The sequence below is a fragment of the Puma concolor genome, chromosome B3 (assembly GCF_028749965.1).
Source record: "Puma concolor isolate L17-30 chromosome B3, mPumCon1.1.hap2, whole genome shotgun sequence".
Taxonomy (NCBI): domain Eukaryota; kingdom Metazoa; phylum Chordata; class Mammalia; order Carnivora; family Felidae; genus Puma; species Puma concolor.
The window spans coordinates 119,312,656-119,329,444 of record NC_141672.1 but is presented as its reverse complement, the minus strand read 5'-3'; the positions used below and the strand labels follow the sequence as shown (position 1 = coordinate 119,329,444).

The 16,789-nt window shown below is 51.0% G+C and overlaps 1 protein-coding gene across 2 annotated transcripts in view; it reads left to right on the top strand.

The window, feature by feature from the left end:
- Positions 1-15,613, top strand: part of PSTPIP1 (proline-serine-threonine phosphatase interacting protein 1) — a 46,989-nt gene extending 31,376 nt beyond the window's left edge. For both annotated transcript variants that reach the window (XM_086711279.1, XM_086711278.1), the window contains 10 exons: positions 824-886; positions 1,519-1,617; positions 2,416-2,461; positions 9,168-9,247; positions 9,844-9,942; positions 11,010-11,106; positions 11,617-11,707; positions 13,969-14,024; positions 14,229-14,353; positions 15,311-15,613. In XM_086711279.1, the coding sequence (XP_086567405.1) occupies positions 824-886; positions 1,519-1,617; positions 2,416-2,461; positions 9,168-9,247; positions 9,844-9,942; positions 11,010-11,106; positions 11,617-11,707; positions 13,969-14,024; positions 14,229-14,353; positions 15,311-15,442 (888 nt within the window). In that variant the 3' untranslated portion in view covers positions 15,443-15,613. The remainder of the gene's footprint in view (positions 1-823; positions 887-1,518; positions 1,618-2,415; positions 2,462-9,167; positions 9,248-9,843; positions 9,943-11,009; positions 11,107-11,616; positions 11,708-13,968; positions 14,025-14,228; positions 14,354-15,310) is intronic.
- The last annotated feature ends 1,176 nt before the right edge of the window (positions 15,614-16,789 follow it).

The window sequence follows — 16,789 nt, the reverse complement described above, 5'->3', positions numbered from 1 at the left end:
CCCCCACAAGTGGAGAACTGGGATGTAGTATGTAGGGGAGATAGCCTGGACTTGTGTGCCTACGTACATGCGTGTGTGAGAGGGAGCAGGGGGGAGCCTGCATGCGTGTGTCCTCACTTGTGAGCATGTACACGTGTGTCAGTGTCTATGTGTGCCCACACCTTGGTGACTGGGCAGCAGGCCTGAGGCTCCCTGCTGAGGCTGCCCGTGCTGAGTTCTATTCTCTCTACCGTAACGAGGAACCTGGGAGGTGAGGTAGGGGTGCAGTGGCCCTGTGTGCCCACAAGTGGCAAAAGTTTGGCGTGTGTATGTTCACCTGTGTGAACAGGCCTATGGCTGTGCACAGGGACATGGAGAGTGGCTTGTGTGTGCTTTTGGATGGTGTCTGTGGGTGCTCTGTGAGTGTGCACATGAAGGCCTGTGTGTGCGAGCGTGAGCGGTGGGAGCAATGGGAGCCTGTGAGTGTGTACTTCTGTGTGTCATGTGGAACTTTGTGTGCCTATGTGTGCCAGTGTGTACACAATGTATGACCAGCATGAGGAGGTACAGAGACTGTGAGTGAAGGACTGTGTGTGTGTGTGTGTGTGTGTGTGCAGGGTGAGTATTCCCGGGACAGAGACCAAGTCCTGGTTGGAGTCTGCAGCAAAGAGACACACTGGGCACATCCTGCCCCGGGCTCTAGTTTTCTGTGGCATCTTGTCACTGCTCCCTTCAGAGCCAGGAGGGGATGCTGTGTCTCATCCCAGGGACACCCCGTCCTCTTGGCCTAGGGGAGCATCCTGAGGCCGCAGTCCCCCTGCTCAGAGCCTTGTGTCCCCTGCAGTATGAGGCCGTCATGGACCGTGTCCAGAAGAGCAAGCTGTCTCTGTACAAGAAGGCTATGGATGTGAGTGTGAGGGTCTTTGGACTGGAGGGGTGGAGGACTCACAATGTGGACCTCAGGAGCCCTGGGCTGGGCCCCTGGGACAGGGCTTGCCTCAACCCCTGCCCAACAACACACACCATCGCCTGTTGGGTGTTTGGGGCTGAGCAGGGAGCCAAGGACTCATGTGGATGGATCCAGGCCCTGCCCTTGGGGGGCTCCTGACTGATGGGCTGGTGGTCAGTCCCAGAAGTGGCCCACGGGATGATCCATACTGTTAGCTAGGGACTTTGGGGGTGGAGGGAGAAAGGACCCCTGAGCTGTGTCCCCTAGGACACTGAGTGAAAAGGAGAAAAAAGGTTCGGCAAGAGGGGACAGCATATGCAGAGGCCAGCATCGTGCAGATGCATGGTATTTTCAGGGACCTGCTAGTGGTTTGATGTGACCATGTCTCTAAAGAGACTGGACAGGGCCTGGAAATAAAACTCCCTTCTCCATCTCTATTCTGGACCCCCAGATCCCTGTCCCTGGTTAGGAGGCCCCCACTCCACCCACAGTCCCCGACAGGGAGAAGGGAGGCTGGGTTCAGGGAGCCTCACTCTGGGTGCCCCCCGCACCCCCCCCCCCCACCCAGTCATGCTTCTCCACACCCGCAGTCCAAGAAGACATATGAGCAGAAGTGCCGGGACGCCGATGACGCCGAGCAGGCCTTTGAGCGCATTAGCACCAATGGCCACCAGAAGCAAGTGGAGAAGGTGCGTGGGGCCACTGAGGCCATGTGGTGTCACCCAGGGCTGGAGCAGGGCAGGGAGGGAAAGAGGGCATGCCACAGACACCCCAAGAAAGGTCCACATCTGGAACATCTGTTTACTCCTCTCTGAACTACCATCTTCCCATCTGTGGAATGGGTTTCCTGGAATCTCAGGACATAGACAGGGCCAGCTAACTCTCACATAACCCTTGGAGACAGGCTCAGGAGACCCATGCCACAGAGAGGAAACCGAGGCCCAGAGACAGTGGGTGGCTTGTCCAAGGTGTCAGATCCAAGAAAGAATAAAGAAAGGATACACACCCAGGTCATCCAGAGCCCAAGATCTTGACTGTTTTGGCCCCTGGGCCAGGGTGAGGCATCAGAGGCACCAGGGCCCAAGAACATATTTCAGCCATTGCACAGACAGGAAAGCTGAGGCCCACAAAGGGCAGAGAACTGTGGGTGAATTAGGGGCAACAAGGTAAGGGCAGGGCCCACGTCCCAGCTGGTGGGTTCAGAGGTGGCCAGGGCCATGGGACCTGGCCCCAGTCCATATTTCTCCCTCTGATCTTCATATCCAGTTTTCACATGTATCTGCACGGGTTATGCGTTTATTTTTATTTTTTTAATTGGACGCTTTTTGATTGTGGTCCTTTGTGGGGTGAGGCTGGAGTAAATGGTAGAACTTGCCCACAGTTGGCTCCTAAGTGTCCCCCTGGGTGGCTCAGGAAGAGCCCCCCAGGAAGGCTGGGAGCCCGAGCGCTGGGGCCAGCTCAGCACTGCTTTTCCTCTGTCTCCTCAGAGCCAGAACAAAGCCAAGCAGTGCAAGGACTCAGCCACGGAGGCAGGTACGCGGCCTGGCCCACTTCCTCTGCCCTGGGATGGCAGCCCAGATAGGCCTGTCCCTTGCCCCACCCCACACTTTCCTCACCCCGGGGACACACATTCATGCAGGACTGTACAGAGTCATATGCTTACCAGTCTCACACGATCATGCAAGTAAAATAAAAACATTGGTGTTCTCCCGTTTGCCAAGACTGTTCTTGGTACTTTGCGTGTTTCAACCAGTCTGCACAACACAGCAGTCCTATGAGATGACTGCTATAATCGTCCCCCATTCATTTATTTATTTATGTTATTTATTTATGTTATTTTTGACAGAGACAGAGTGTGAGCAGGGGAGGGGCAGAGAGAGAGGGAGACACAGAATCTGAAGCAGGCTCTAGGCTCTGAGCTGTCAGCGCAGAGCCCAACGTGGGTCTCGAACTCACAAACCATGAGATCATGACCTGAGCCGAAGTCAGACACTTAGCTGACTGAGCCACCCAGGCACCTCTAATTATATCTCTTTTAAATTTTTAGATTTTCAATTGAAGTATAGTTGACCTACAATATCATATCAATTTCAGGTGTACAACGTAGTGAATCAACAATTATAAACATTGTGCAGTGCTCACCATGATAAGTGTTACCGTCTGTCACCAGTGTCATTACATTATTATTGACTCTCTTCCCTCTGCTGTACTTTTCATCCCTGTGACTTATTTCTTTTATGAATGGAAGTTTACACCTCTTAATCCCCTTCGCCTATTTTGCATCCCCCAACCCCCTGCCCTCTGGCAACCACCAGTTCTCTATTTTTATGACTCTATATCTGTTTTTTGTTGTTGCTGTTTGTTTTGTTTTTTAAGTTCCACACATAAAGTGAAATCATATGGCATCTGTTTTTCTCCGTCTGACTTATTTCACTTGGCATCATAACCCTCTAAGTTCATCCGTGTTGTCATGAGTGGCAAGATTTCATTCCTTTTTATGGCTGAGTAATATTCCATTGTACATCTTCTTTATCCATTCATCTATCAATGGACACTTAGGTTGCTTCCACATCTTGACTCTTGTAAATAATGTTGCAGTAAACACAGGGATGCATATATCTTTTTAAATTCGTGTTTTCAGTTTCTTCAGGTAAATACCCAGAGGTAGAATTACTGAATTGGTATTTCCATTTTTAATTTTTGAGGCAGCTCCATACTATTTTCCAGAGTGGCTGCACCAGTTTGCCTTCCCACCAACAGTGCAAGTAGGTTCCCTTTATCTGCATCCTTGCCAACACTTGTTATTTCTTGTTGTTGTTGTTGTTGTTGTTTTTATACTAGCCATTCTGAGTGGTATGGGGTGATATATCATTGTGGTTTCGATCTGCATTTCCCTGATGATTAATGATTTGTGCATCTTTTCAAGTGTCTTTTGGTCATCTGTATGTCATTTTTGGAAAAAATGTCTATTCAGGCCTCTGCCTATTTTTAAATCAGATTTTTTTTTTATGTTGAGTTGTATGAGTCCTTTATGTATTTTGGGTATTACCCCCTTATCTTCTCCCATTCATTTGGTTGTCTTTTCATTTTGTTGATTGTTTCCTTTAGCTGTGCAAAAGCTTTTAGTTTGATATAGTTCCAATTGTTTATTTTTGCTTTTGTTTCCCTTGCCTGAAGAAGCAGATCCAGAAAAGTACTCTTAAGGCTGACATCCAAGAGTTTATTGCCTATGTTTTCTTTCAGGACTTTTATAGTTTCAGGTCTTACATTTAGGCCTTTAACCCATTTTGAGTTTATTTTTTTGTATGGTATAAGGAAGTAATCCAGTTTCATTCTTTTGCATGTAGCTGTCTAGTTTTCCCAATGCCATTTGTTGAAGAGACTGTCTTTTCCCCATTGTATATTCTTACCTCCTTTGTCATAGATTAGTTGATCATATACGCATGAGTTAATTTCTGGGCTCTCTATTCTGTTCCATTGACCTATGGGTCTGTTTATGTGCCAGTCCCATACTGTTTTGATTACTATAGCTTTGTGGTATAGTTTGAAGTCTGGATTGTGACACCTCCAGCTTTGTTCTTTTTTCTCAAGATTGCTTTGGTTGTTTGGGGTCTTTTGTGGTTCCATACAAATTTTAGGATTTGTTCTGGTTCTGTGAAAAATGTTGGTGTTTTGATAGGGTTTGTATTGAATCTGTAGATTTCTTTGGGTAGTGTGACATTTTAATAATATTAATTCTTATAATCCGTGAACATGGACTATCTTTCCATTTATTTATTTGTGTTGTCTTTAATTTCTTTCATTAATGCCTTAGTTTTCAGAGTACAGGTCTCTCATTTCCTTGATTAAATTTATTTTTAGGTACTTTATTCTTTTTGGTGCAATTATAAATGGGATTATTTTCTTAATTTCTCTTTCCACTACTTCATTATTGGTATATGGAGGCACAACAGATTTCTGTGTATTAATTTTGTATTCTGCAACTTTACTAAGTTCATTTACTAGTTCTAATAGTTTTTTGGTGAAAGCTTTAGGGTTTTCTATGTATAGTATCATGTCATCTGCAAACAGTGACAGTTTTACTGCTTCCATATCATTTTGGGTATTTCTTTTTCCTTTCTCATTGTTGTGGCTAGGACTTCCAATATTATGCTGAATAAAAATGGGCATCCTTGTTGTGTTCCTGATCTTAGAGGAAAAGCTTTCAACTTTTTACCATTGACTGTGGTGTTAGCTGTGGGTTATTATGGTGAAGTATGTTCCCTCTAAACCCACTTGTTGAGAGTTTTTATCATGACTGGATGTTGAATTTTTTCAAATGGCTTTTCTGCATCTGTTTTTTTCTAGTAGTCTCTTACAATCCTTTGTATTTCTCTGGTGTCAGTTGTAACTTCTCCGCATTCATTTCTGATTTTATTTTTTGATTTCTCTTTCTTTCTTTGTTGATGAGTCTGGATAAAGGTTTATGAATTTTGTTTACCTTTTCAAAGTAACAGCTCTTAGTTTTATTGACTTTTCTGATTTTTTTAAGTCTCTATTTCATTTATTTTCACTCTCATCTTTATTATTTCCTTCCTTCAACTAACTTTTGGCTTTGTTTGCTCTTTTTCTAGTTCCTTTAGATGTAAGATTAAATTGTTTATTTGAGGTTTTTCTTATTTCTTGAGGTAGGCCTGTATTGGTATAAATTGCCCTCTTAGAATTGCTTCTGCCACCTCTCAAAGATTCTGAAATGTTGTTTCCATTTTTATTCATCTCCAGGTATTTTTTTTAATTTCCTTTTTGAATTCTTCATTGACCCATTGGTTGTTTAGCCTCTATGTGTTTGTATTTTTTCCTTGTAATTGATTTCAAGTTTCATACTGTTGTGATCAGAAAAGATGCTTGATAGTATTTCAATATTCTTAAATTTACTAAGACTTGTTTTGTGGCCTAACATGTGATCTATCGATCCTGGAGAATGTTCCATGTGCACTTGAAAAGAATGTGTATTCTGCTGGTTTGGGATGGAATCTTCTGCACATATCTAAGTTCATCTGGCCTAAAGTATCATTCAAAGCCATCATTTCCTTATTGATTTTCTGTCTGGATGATTTACCCATGATGTAAGTGGAGTGTTAGTGTCCTAATATTATTGTACTTCTCCCTTTGTGTTTGTTATTATTTGCTTTTTATATTTAGGTGTCTCTGTATTGGGTGTGTGGCTATTTACAATTGTTACATCCTCTTGTTGGACTGATCCCTTTATCATTGTATAATGCCCTTCTTTGTCTCTTGTTACCATCTTTTTAAAAAGTCTATTTTGCCTCATAGGAGTATTTTTACCCCAGTTGTGTTTTTGTTTATTTTGTTTTTGCTTCCATTTGCATGGAATCTTTTTCTATCCTTTCACTTTCAACCTGTGTGTGTCTTTAAGTCTGAAATGAATCTCTTCTAGGCAGCATATAGCTGGGTCTTGTTTTTTTATCCATTCAGTCACCCTATGTCTTTTGACTGGAGCATTTAGTCCATTTATATTTAAAGTAATTATTGAGGGGCATGCATTTATTGGCATTTTGTTAACTGTTTCCTGGATGTTTTTGTAGTTTTGCTCTCTTCCCTTGTGGTTTGATGACTGGGTTCTTTTCTCTTTTTGTTAATATTATAGGTTTGGGTTTATGATTATTATGAGGTTCATGTATAACATTCTATGAATAGAGTAATTTATTTTACATTGATGGTCACTTAAGTTCCAACACGTTCTAAAAGCACTACATTTTTACTCCCTCCTCTACATTTCACATGTATGATGTCATATTTTACATCTTTTTTATTTTGTATATTTCTTGACCAATTTTTGTAGATATAATTGATTATACTGCTTGTCAGGTAGAGTATTCTTGGTTTTAGGGGGTTTTTTTTGTTTTTCTGTCAGCATTTTATCACTCCCTTCTAGCCTGCAAAATTTCTGCTAAAAAGTCAGCTGATAACTTTGTGGTTTTTCGTGTATATATAACTAGTTGTTTTTCTCCTGCTGCTTTTAAGATTCTCTAGCTTTAATTTTTGACATCGTAATGATTATGTGTTTTGGTGTGGGCCTCCTTGGGTTTGTCTTGTTTGAGGCTCTCTGTGCTTCCTGGACCTGGATGTCTGTTTCCTTCCCCATGGTAGGGTTGTTTTCAGCTATTATTTCTTCAAATAAGTTTTCTGTTTCCTTCTCTCTTTTCCTTCTGGGACCCCTAAAATGCAAATATAGGACACCTGATGTTCCAGATGTCCCCTAACCTGTCCTCATTTAAAAATTTTTTTGCTCATGTATATTTATTTATTTTGAGAGAGAGAGAGAAAGAGAGAGAGAGAGCACAAACAAGGGAAGGACAGAGAGAGAGGGGGAGAGAGAATCCCAAGCAGGCTCCTTGCTGTCAGCACAGAGCCTGATGTGGGGCTCGATCTCATGAACTGTGAGATCATGACCTGAGCCAAAATCAAGAGTCAGACGCTCAACTGACTGAGCCACCCAGATGCCCCATAACCTATCCTCATTTAAAAAGTTATTTTCTTGGGGTGTCTGGGTGGCTCAGTTGGTTAAGTGTCCGACTTAGGCTCAGGTCATGATCTCACGGTTCATGAGTTCAAGCCCCGTGTCGTGCTCTGTGCTGACAGCTCAGAGCCTGGAGCCTGCTTCACATTCTATGTCTCCTTCTCTCTCTGCCCCTCCCCCACTCATGCTCTGTCTCTGTCTCTCAAAAATGAATAAACATAAAAAAATTAAAAATAAATAAAAATAAAAACTTATTTTTTTGATGTTCCACTTGGATATTTTCTACTACCTTATCTGTACTTTTGCATCCCCTAATCTGCTGTGGATTGCCTCTAGTGTATTTTTCATTTAGTTATTACATTCTTCAGCTCTGTTTGGTTCTTTTTTTAATATCTTCTATCTCTTTAAGTTCTGAGTTTATCCACTCTTCTCTCAAGTGTGGTGAGCATTTTTATGACTATTACTTTGAACTCTTTAACATGTAGACTGCTTATCTTTGTTTCATTTAGTTCTTTTTCTGAGGTTTTGTCTTGTTCTTTCATTTGAATCATATTCCTCTATCTCTCCATTTTGTCTGACTGTGCTTGTTTCTATGTGTTAGGTAGGTCAGCTATGTATGTCTTGTGGGTCCCAATAGGACAATCCTTCCTGGTCACTAGAACCAGGACTCTAGAGGTATCCCCTGTGTGGGCTGCATATGTCCTCCTATTGTGACTTGGCTGTGACTGCTGCAGGCGTGCTGATGGGCAGGACTGGCCACCAGCATGGCCAGCTGAGAGGCTTGGCTGCAGCTGCTGCAGGTGTGCTGGTGAGTGAGGTTAGCCCCCAGCACAGCTGGCTGAGTGGCTTGGCCACACTGTTGAATCCTTTTTTTAAGCAAATGAGTAAACTGAGACACAGAGAGGTTAAGTACTTACCCAAGGCCACACAGCCAAGAAGTGGTGGTGAATGCATTTCAACCCAGTCTATCTGGCTCCAGAGTCCAGGACTTTCACAACCACCATCATGGGAGACAGACCTGTTCATCATCTCTCTCTTATACACATACACACACACACACACACACACACACACACACACACACAGCCTTCTCTGGGTTTCTGTCTCCTCTATCCTTCATCTGATGCCAGAACCTTCCCAACACACTTCATCTCTGTTGGTACACCTCCTAGGGCAGAGCTCACCCCTATTGCCCCCTGAAAATGTTCTCCCTTTTTCTCTGCTTCTCCCAGAACCCAGCTGCTGCCTTGGCTGGCAGATAGGTGTCCCTCAGATTTCTGGGAACGGAGGTCATGGAACCCAGCCTGCGGGGTTCCAACTCAACAGCTCCCCTGCTCCACCCCCACCCCCCCGCCTTCAATGCTGCCCTTTCCAAGCCTCAGTTTCCCATCTAGAAATTGTGAGAGGGTAGGACCTGGGGGTGGCAAAGGTTTAGACTCTGATCTTGAGGTGTGGGCTCTACTGCAGCCCTGGGCAGCTCAGAGCACAGCAGGGAGCTAAGAGTCACCTCCAAAAAGAGCAGTACCAGAGTAAGTGGTCCTGACAGGCTTTTGGATGAGGCACCAGAAGCCAGGGCAGGTCTCTCTGAGGCAGGAGGAGGGACTCCGAGGACTTGGGGCAGGAGGGCACTCTGTGCAGGGGCACTGAGGGAGCAAAGGGGTGGAGGTTGGGGGTGGGTGTCTAGGCCTTGACCTCCCTGAGGACCACCTGTGCTTCCAGAGCGAGTGTACAGGCAGAACATCGAGCAGTTGGAGAAGGTGCGGGGTGAGTGGGAGCAGGAGCACCGGACCACTTGTGAGGTGAGTGACTGTGGGCATGAGGCCTGCTTCTCCTGCTGCAAAATGAGAAGGCTGTCCATCCCTCCAGCAGCTTCATGGGGGAAAGTGAGGCAGTAGTGGGAGGAAGGCCTCATTCCTTTATTCATTCACCCATCTGCTCTCTCCCCAGGCCCTGTGCTGGGCCCCTGTCCCAGGGAGCTCCCCATCTGGCTTTATGCCCTGATGGGGAGTAAGGCATCCTTCACCCCTTTTTGCTGAAGCCGGCCCTGAGGCTCAGAAAAAGCCCATAGCTTCCCTGGGTCCTGCTGGTGGACAAGACCTGGGAGATAGGCCTTAGGACTCCGGGTCCAGTTCTCCTCTCACAACAATGCCCAAGGGCTTTTTTTCTAGCATGTGATGGAGACTGGAGGAAGGGTGAGGGCAGGAACCAGAAGCCTCAGGGGCTGGCACAAAGGTGGGTGTGGGGATCCTCCAAGAAGGGCATTTCCTTTGGACTTGGCTTTCAGCAGGGGGGGCGTGTGGCTAGTCAGTGCCACGGTAGCTGAGTGGGGCCCAGTCTGGCCTGACCCTGCGAGCCCCTCCTCACTTCTCACCTCCATCCCATCTCCACCTCGCAGGCTTTCCAGCTGCAAGAGTTTGATCGATTGACCATCCTTCGCAATGCGTTGTGGGTGCACTGTAACCAGCTCTCCTTGCAGTGTGTCAAGGACGATGAGGTGGGGGACTAAGGACAGGGCGGGGCAGAGAGTGAGCTGGGGGTGGAGGTGTGCAGATAGGGCAGACTCCAGGCAACAGCATGCCCAGGTCCGTCTGAGTCCATCAACAAACAGCTCAGGGCTTAGCCTCTGCCCCTGGAGCCCCAAAGGACAGGGGACTCAGTACAAGGCCCTGGTCTCCTTGCCTGGAAGACTGCTGTTGTGGTTACCCTGGCATCTGCCTCTTTGCTCACCCCTGCTCCCAGGTCCTTGGCTCTGCTCTCAAGGCCACAGAGCACCTGCTTCCTGTTGGGGTCAGAAGGGAGCTTCTGCCCTTTGACACTGCCCCTCAGAGGTTTGCAGAGAGGCTGGAGGACACTGGGCTGCTCTACTCCAGGCCTGGTGCTTGTAAGAGCCAAGGTCCAGTCCCTCCTCTGCCCCCCAACTCCCTGGGGTGTCCTGGTTCCCCTTACTGAACTCTACATGCCAGGAGTGTTGGGGTGGGTTCCCCCAGCAGAGAGGGGCCCCCACTTCCACACGAGGGGCTCTGACCTCTGTTAGTGGAGCCTGAGAGCCATGAGCTCTCTTGAGGCAGCCCAGACTCCCTGATGCCCACTGTTGTTACTTGCCTGAACCCTTCTGCCTGGACCACGGACTGGTGGTCTCCTTGTGGCAGAGGAAGGAATGGGGGCTTTGGATCCTCTCATTAATGCAAAGCCTGGCTACACTGAATTCTTGCTCTGCAACCTTGGGCAAATCTCTTCCCCTTTCTGAGTTTCCTCATCTATAAAATGGGGAAAGTGGTGTCTTCTTCAGAGGACAGGAGTGAGATAAGTCCCTTGCATAGGACCTTGTGCACAATAGGTGTTCAGGAAGTAGAAGAAGCTGTCAGCCAGGGTTCTGACCTCTCAGTTCCACGCCAAGACCCCCAAATACAGGCACTGAGCTGTGCGCACAGGGCCCGTGAGGAGGCTGGTGGGGTGGAGGCCCCTGGCCAGAGTTCACACCCACTGAGGAGCAGGGCTTTGAAGAGGGTAGGCCCCAAGGTGAGGCCTGATCCCTCAGCCTCTGCTCTTGCCCACTGCCAGCTCTACGAGGAGGTGCGGGTGACGCTAGAAGGCTGCAGCGTGGAAGCCGACATCGATGGCTTCATCCAGGCCAAGAGCACAGGCACTGAGCCCCCGGGTGAGGCCCGGCCTGCAGGTAGCCTCTGGGGCCAGGCCCATCTGTCCCTAAGAGGCCTGGCCCCAGTTCTCTGAGCCTCAACTGCCAGGACAAGGCTCACAGCTCCCTTCTGGGTGAAGGACCCTGGGCCAGACCCCAAGGAGGGGTCAGGGATGGGGCAACCCCCTGGTCAGGACCCTGGCCTGCTGCCTCCTCTGAAGCAGAGATGGCACAGTGCTTAAGAACACAACTCTCAGAAGGGGAAATAGAGGCGGGAGCCTTCTTACAGCCGGTTTGGTTCCACTAAATCATGAGCCCAGAATATTTGATCTCAGTGGTGCCCACAGTGGGGTGTGTCTCATCAAAGTGAGAGAGGCCCCCTCCCCAAGCACCGAGGCAGGCTAGGGCCAGAGTGGGTAAGTGGGGCCCCCGTCTGGGTCTCTGGATGGGGACAAGTCGGGTATCAGGTGGTGCAGGTCCCGCCTGCCCTGCCCTCGGTCACCCTGGGCCTCACAGGCTTGCTGCCCACAGCTCCGGTGCCCTACCAGAACTATTACGATCGGGAGGTCGCGCCCTCATCCGGCAGCCCTGGCGTACAACCATCTTGCGGTGTGATAAAGAGGTGAGGTGCCAGATGGGGCTGAGGAAGTGCCAGGAAGTGGGTCCGGCCCCTCCTCCTCCAAGTGTTTCTCCCACGTGTATTTACTGAGCACCTACTGCGGGCCTAGTGCTGGGTTTAGGTGTTGGGCATTCTTTGGGGACAGGACAGCCTCATTTTGGACTCATGACACCTTCAGTCCAAAGGGACCCAGACATTAAGCAAATAATCACACCCCATTTACTTGCCGGTGACTGCGCTCAGAGCTCCAGGGAGGCCCCAGGCTGGCTTCCTTGTCCCTTGGGCCCTGCTGCTAGCCTGGGTTGGTACCCTTGACTGTCATGCTGTGGTAGTGACACTCCTGCTCATGCAGGATCAGGACACAAGAGCAGACCTTATAGACAGTGCTCTGGGAGAATTCCCCAGGCCTTTCAGGGCCCCTTCCCTGGCCTGGCCGCAGAGGATCCTAGTGCCATGCATCACTGTGTCACCTGCACAAGTCACCTTCTCCAGGTCCAGAGCCCAGAAGTCATTGGGGTCAGACTCAGAATCCAAAGACCCTCTTGGTTCAGGCCTTAGGTGACAATGGTGACAGCTCATTGAGAGCACCCAAGTTCCTGAAGGGGCCACGTGCCCTGTGTGTGTGTGGGAGGAGTCTGCATCTGTGGGTTTCATGTGGTGCCTGTGCCCCACTCCCACCCCGAGGCCCCTGTGATGCCCTCTCTCCATCCAGCCTCGTGCAGAGAAGGCCCTGCCTTCAGGAGGTAGGTAAGGATGAGGATGGGGTTGATGGACCTCTCAGCTCCCTGAGGACAGCTTATCTCTGAGGCTTCGGGAACTCCTGAAGCCTCCCCTGTGGGACACCTCTGGAGACAGGGAGTGACCACCTGTGCTCAGAGCAGGGGCACAGCATGCCCCTCCAGGAACTGTGAGAAAGCAAAGGCCCCAAGGGAGGGCAGTCACACCCTCACAGTCTTAGTGTAGTCTTGGGGGACTCAGGCCTCCTTGCAACCCTAGGAAGGACCTGGGTCTCAGCACAGATGGTCATTTAAACACCTGATGGAAAAGCTCACCTGGGACAGCGTCAAGAAAGGACTGACACGGGTGCCTTGATGAGAGAGCGGTCCCACCAGGTGGAGGAGGCCTGGCTACTGGAGGGGATGGGCAGGAGCCAAAGCAGGGGAGAGCTAGAAGCCACGTACAGCTGAGGAGGGGTGGGCCAGTGGCCGGGAAGTGAGTAAAGTGTCACAGGTATAGACAAAGCTGGGGAAACGGGCGGCAGCCTCCATGAGCTCTGCTCCTCCCAGCCACAACCCTGCCGACTTTTACCCTGACTCTGGGTAAGGGCAGGACTCTGCCATTGGTGCTGAACCTGCACAGCCCGTATCATCATCAGTCTGGGTCCACACACCCATGTCCATGTGTTTCTATCCTGGGCATGTATCCTGGGCAGCCCCCTTGCACCTCACAGCCACTCACAGGCTATGCCTTGCACCATCTCTGTCTGTTAAAGCTTTCTTTCAGGGGGCACCTAGGTGGCTCAGTTAAGCATCTGACGTCAGCTCAGGTCATGCCTGGGATTCTCTCCCCTCCCCTCCCCCACTTACTCTTTCTCTCTCTCTCAAAATAAATGAATAAACTTAAAGCTGTCTTTCAGGACTCAACCCCACCTGGAAGCCTTTCCAGAGGCTAGGAATAGCATCAGCCTCTACTTAGCCCTCAGCACTGCCTGCTTTGTGGGTACCCACGTCTGTCTCCCCAATGCCCCCAGGGTCTGCCTCTTGCTGGCTCTGGTCTTTTTATGCAGCAAACCCTCATGGCTGCCGCTCAGTCCAGGCATGAGCCAGGCACAAGGGAAGGGGTGAATTAGCCCGGCACTGCTTCCTAGTGCTCACATGTACATTGGAGTCCCTACTTCCCATGGTCAGGGAGTGGCTGGGCTGGCCAGGTCACGGTGGAGCGCAGGGAGGAGGTCTGACTGGGCCCAGGCAGGTGAAGGTCCCAGCAAGGCCCAAGCGGGCTGAACTCTGGAGGGCAGCCCCTTCACCTGTGGGGGTTAGAAGGCGGATGGAGCAGAAGTCTGGGGGCTCAGGGCTTTGGGAATGCAGTGAAGAGAGCCTGCAAAAAGCAGGCTGAGGAGGCTTAGGAGGGTGAGGCAGGGGAAGGACCACCCTCAGGCCTGACGGGCACTCATGTCACTCTGTGCCTAGAGGCCAGATGGCCCCAAGCCCTGGGGCTTTGCTGAATCCCTCTCCCTCCCTACCTGCTTTGCTTCTTGCCCCCAGGTTCTCCGGGCTGCTACACGGAAGTCCCAAGACCGCATCATTGGCAGCCTCTGCAGGTTACTGGGAGTGATGTGGGGGCCCCCAAGCAACTGAGCCCAGGGGGAAGGAGAGGACTCCTTTGTGGCACAGACGGGTTCTCTAACTGCTTTTGGGGGGAGGCTGAGCCAAGTCAGGAGAAGCTCCGTGCCAGGGGGGCCTCCGGGATCACTGCCTTTGAAAGGGGTAGGCTCCAAGCCTCACCTTGCTCTCCGCCTCCACAGAGACCCTGACCCCAACCCCTGAACGGAGTGAGGTTGTCTACTCTGCCATCACGGTGCAGGAGGCGCCGGGCCCCCCAAGCGTGCCAGCACAGGGCTACAGGGTGCTCTACGACTACACGGCCCAGGTGAGGCCCTCACCCCCTCTCCTCAGGCAGGCACAGGCAGGCCAGAGTGTGGAGTGAGCTGGGGCGTGTGCCCCTAGAACAGCACCCAGCACTTGGCAGTGGCTGCGTATCTGCCAAGCAAATGTGGAACGGGTACGAGGGCCTGTGCCCGAAACTGTTCTCACACATGCGTGGTGTCCAGGCATTCACGGACACTGTGTGCCTGGGTGTGCATGTGCAGGCACGCTGACAGCACCTGGGGCAACCTGCAGGAGATGGACCAAGGGTCAGACTCTGTGCCCTCAGACTGGGGCCACAGGCGCCAAGAACGAGACCTCGGGTTGGTCTTCTGAGGTCCATGGGGAAAGGATGGGTCGAGAGGCCATAGGACGGGTGCTCTGAGATCCTTGAGAGTCCAATCTGCTCCCTGCTTTGGTGGATGTTGTAGAGCCCCCCTCAGTCCACACAGAGGGAAGCCAAGAATCCCCTCGGGGCAGGCAGGCTGTGCCCTGGGTTGTGCAGACTCCCAAAGCCTGGTTCTCGGTCAGAGGGGGGACAGGCCAGGAGAATGGGGGTGTGCTTGCGTGACAGGGGCTGGCTCAGCAGCAGTGGGGAGGCTGTGTGCGGTGCGCCTGGGAAGGCTCGGAGCGTGGCCAACACACCTGTGTAAGCAGAGCTGGGAGAGTGGGCAGCAGGGGGAAAAGTGGGGGAAGAAGCCTCAGGGTGAGGAAGGCCTAAAAATAACAAACCAAGGAGGGCGGGAGGCCGCGTCCCACAAGACACCCCACACCCTACATGTCTCCGGAGGCTGCCCCAGCCAGAGCAGCCTCGTCTTGTGGCTCCAGGAGGCCAGGTGCGGCTCTGAAGACCTGGCCCACCGGGGAGACAAGTTCCCATTTACTGCTGGGGTGGGGGTGCCCACCAGAGCTCCCCTGAAAGGGCCCCTCCAGCCCAATGCACTTTCATTCTCTTGCCCAGAATTCCGACGAGTTGAATATCTCTGCGGGAGACATCCTGGAAGTCATCCTGGAAGGGGAGGATGGTTGGTGGACAGTGGAACGGAATGGGCAGCGTGGCTTCGTCCCTGGTTCCTACCTGGAGAAGCTCTGAGGAAGGGGCAGCAGCCCCCACCTGGACCTGCCCTGCCCTGGGGCCAGCAGAGTCCTGACTGCTGCCCCAGCCTTGCTGGGGCCCTAAGACCAAGCCTACACCCCAGGACGTATGCTGGAGGCTCCCTGAACAGTCTCTCCCACAGGGAATAAAGGAGTGCATTTTTTCTCATTAGTCTGTGGGGGTCCCTTTCACTCTTTCTCCTGCCCCTGTGTCCAAGTACATCGTCCAAGATGAGGGAAAGGAGTGAATGGAGAAGTCCGGGGGAGCAGAGCTCACTTACTTCCAGTGTTATCACTAAGGCCCGGGCCAGTCCTGTCGCAAGGTCTGCTGGGGAGGGAGAAGAGCCCTGGCCCCAGTCTGGGAACTCCCACGCTGCCAGGGAGACACATTCACACACAGGCCAATGGGAGAAGGCTGTAGGGGTCGGGATGGGGGATGGCGATGAGCATGTGCTCAAGAGACTTGGGATGGGGGGACCATACTTTCTGGGGGCAGAGGGACTGGAAAGGAGTCTCAGAAGGGCAGTAGCAGACAGGGCACAGAGAAAAGAGCATCAGGGTGGGGTAAACGTGTGAGCACAGGGTGGAGGTGGGAATGCCTGGAACATTCTGGGGATGAGCCAAGCTCAATCTGGGGAGGAAATAGGTGATGGGTCCACTGGAGGTGAAGGGACCAGAGTGCGGAGTCGACAGGCTTGGAGCCTTGTGGGTGCAAGCGACCCTATCTCCCAGACCCAGCTGAGGCTCAGGGAAGGCACGGCTGCCTGTGCCGCTCCATCAAACATGGCATGTCCCACCCAGGTAGGGGCTCCAGAGCCCACGCAGGCTGGCCCTGGGCCCTGAGGTTGCCGGGCTCCCAGGCCCCCAGAAACACAACTTCCACTGCTGGCCAAGGCCTGCCAAAGCCCTGCTCTGGCTACAGTAGGTGCCATCATTGCCAAAGATGTTGGGAGTGGGTGTTGGGGAGAGAGCCCATGGGAACCGGTGGCTCCTCATTCCTGGCACTCCCCCACTCAACTGTGGGGGCCCCAACACTGCCAGCACAACAGGTGCGACCAAAGGGGGTGGCGGGGGACACAGCGTTCTTCTGCACTGGGCACACCTTGAGAGATACTGCCGAGGAGGGTCACTATTCCCTGAAGACAGCTTTCTCTAGGACCGTTACTTCACTTATTCATAAACTTGTATGGCCCACCCCATACGAGCAAGAGGAGTAAACCTCAGTATTGCTTTACTCAAGGAGCTCACGACCCAGTCAAGGGGACCAAACAGCCCAGAAATTTAATGACAGTACAGGAAATGTCCTGAGGTTCAGAGCAGTCACGAGACTTCTGGGAATAGGTGA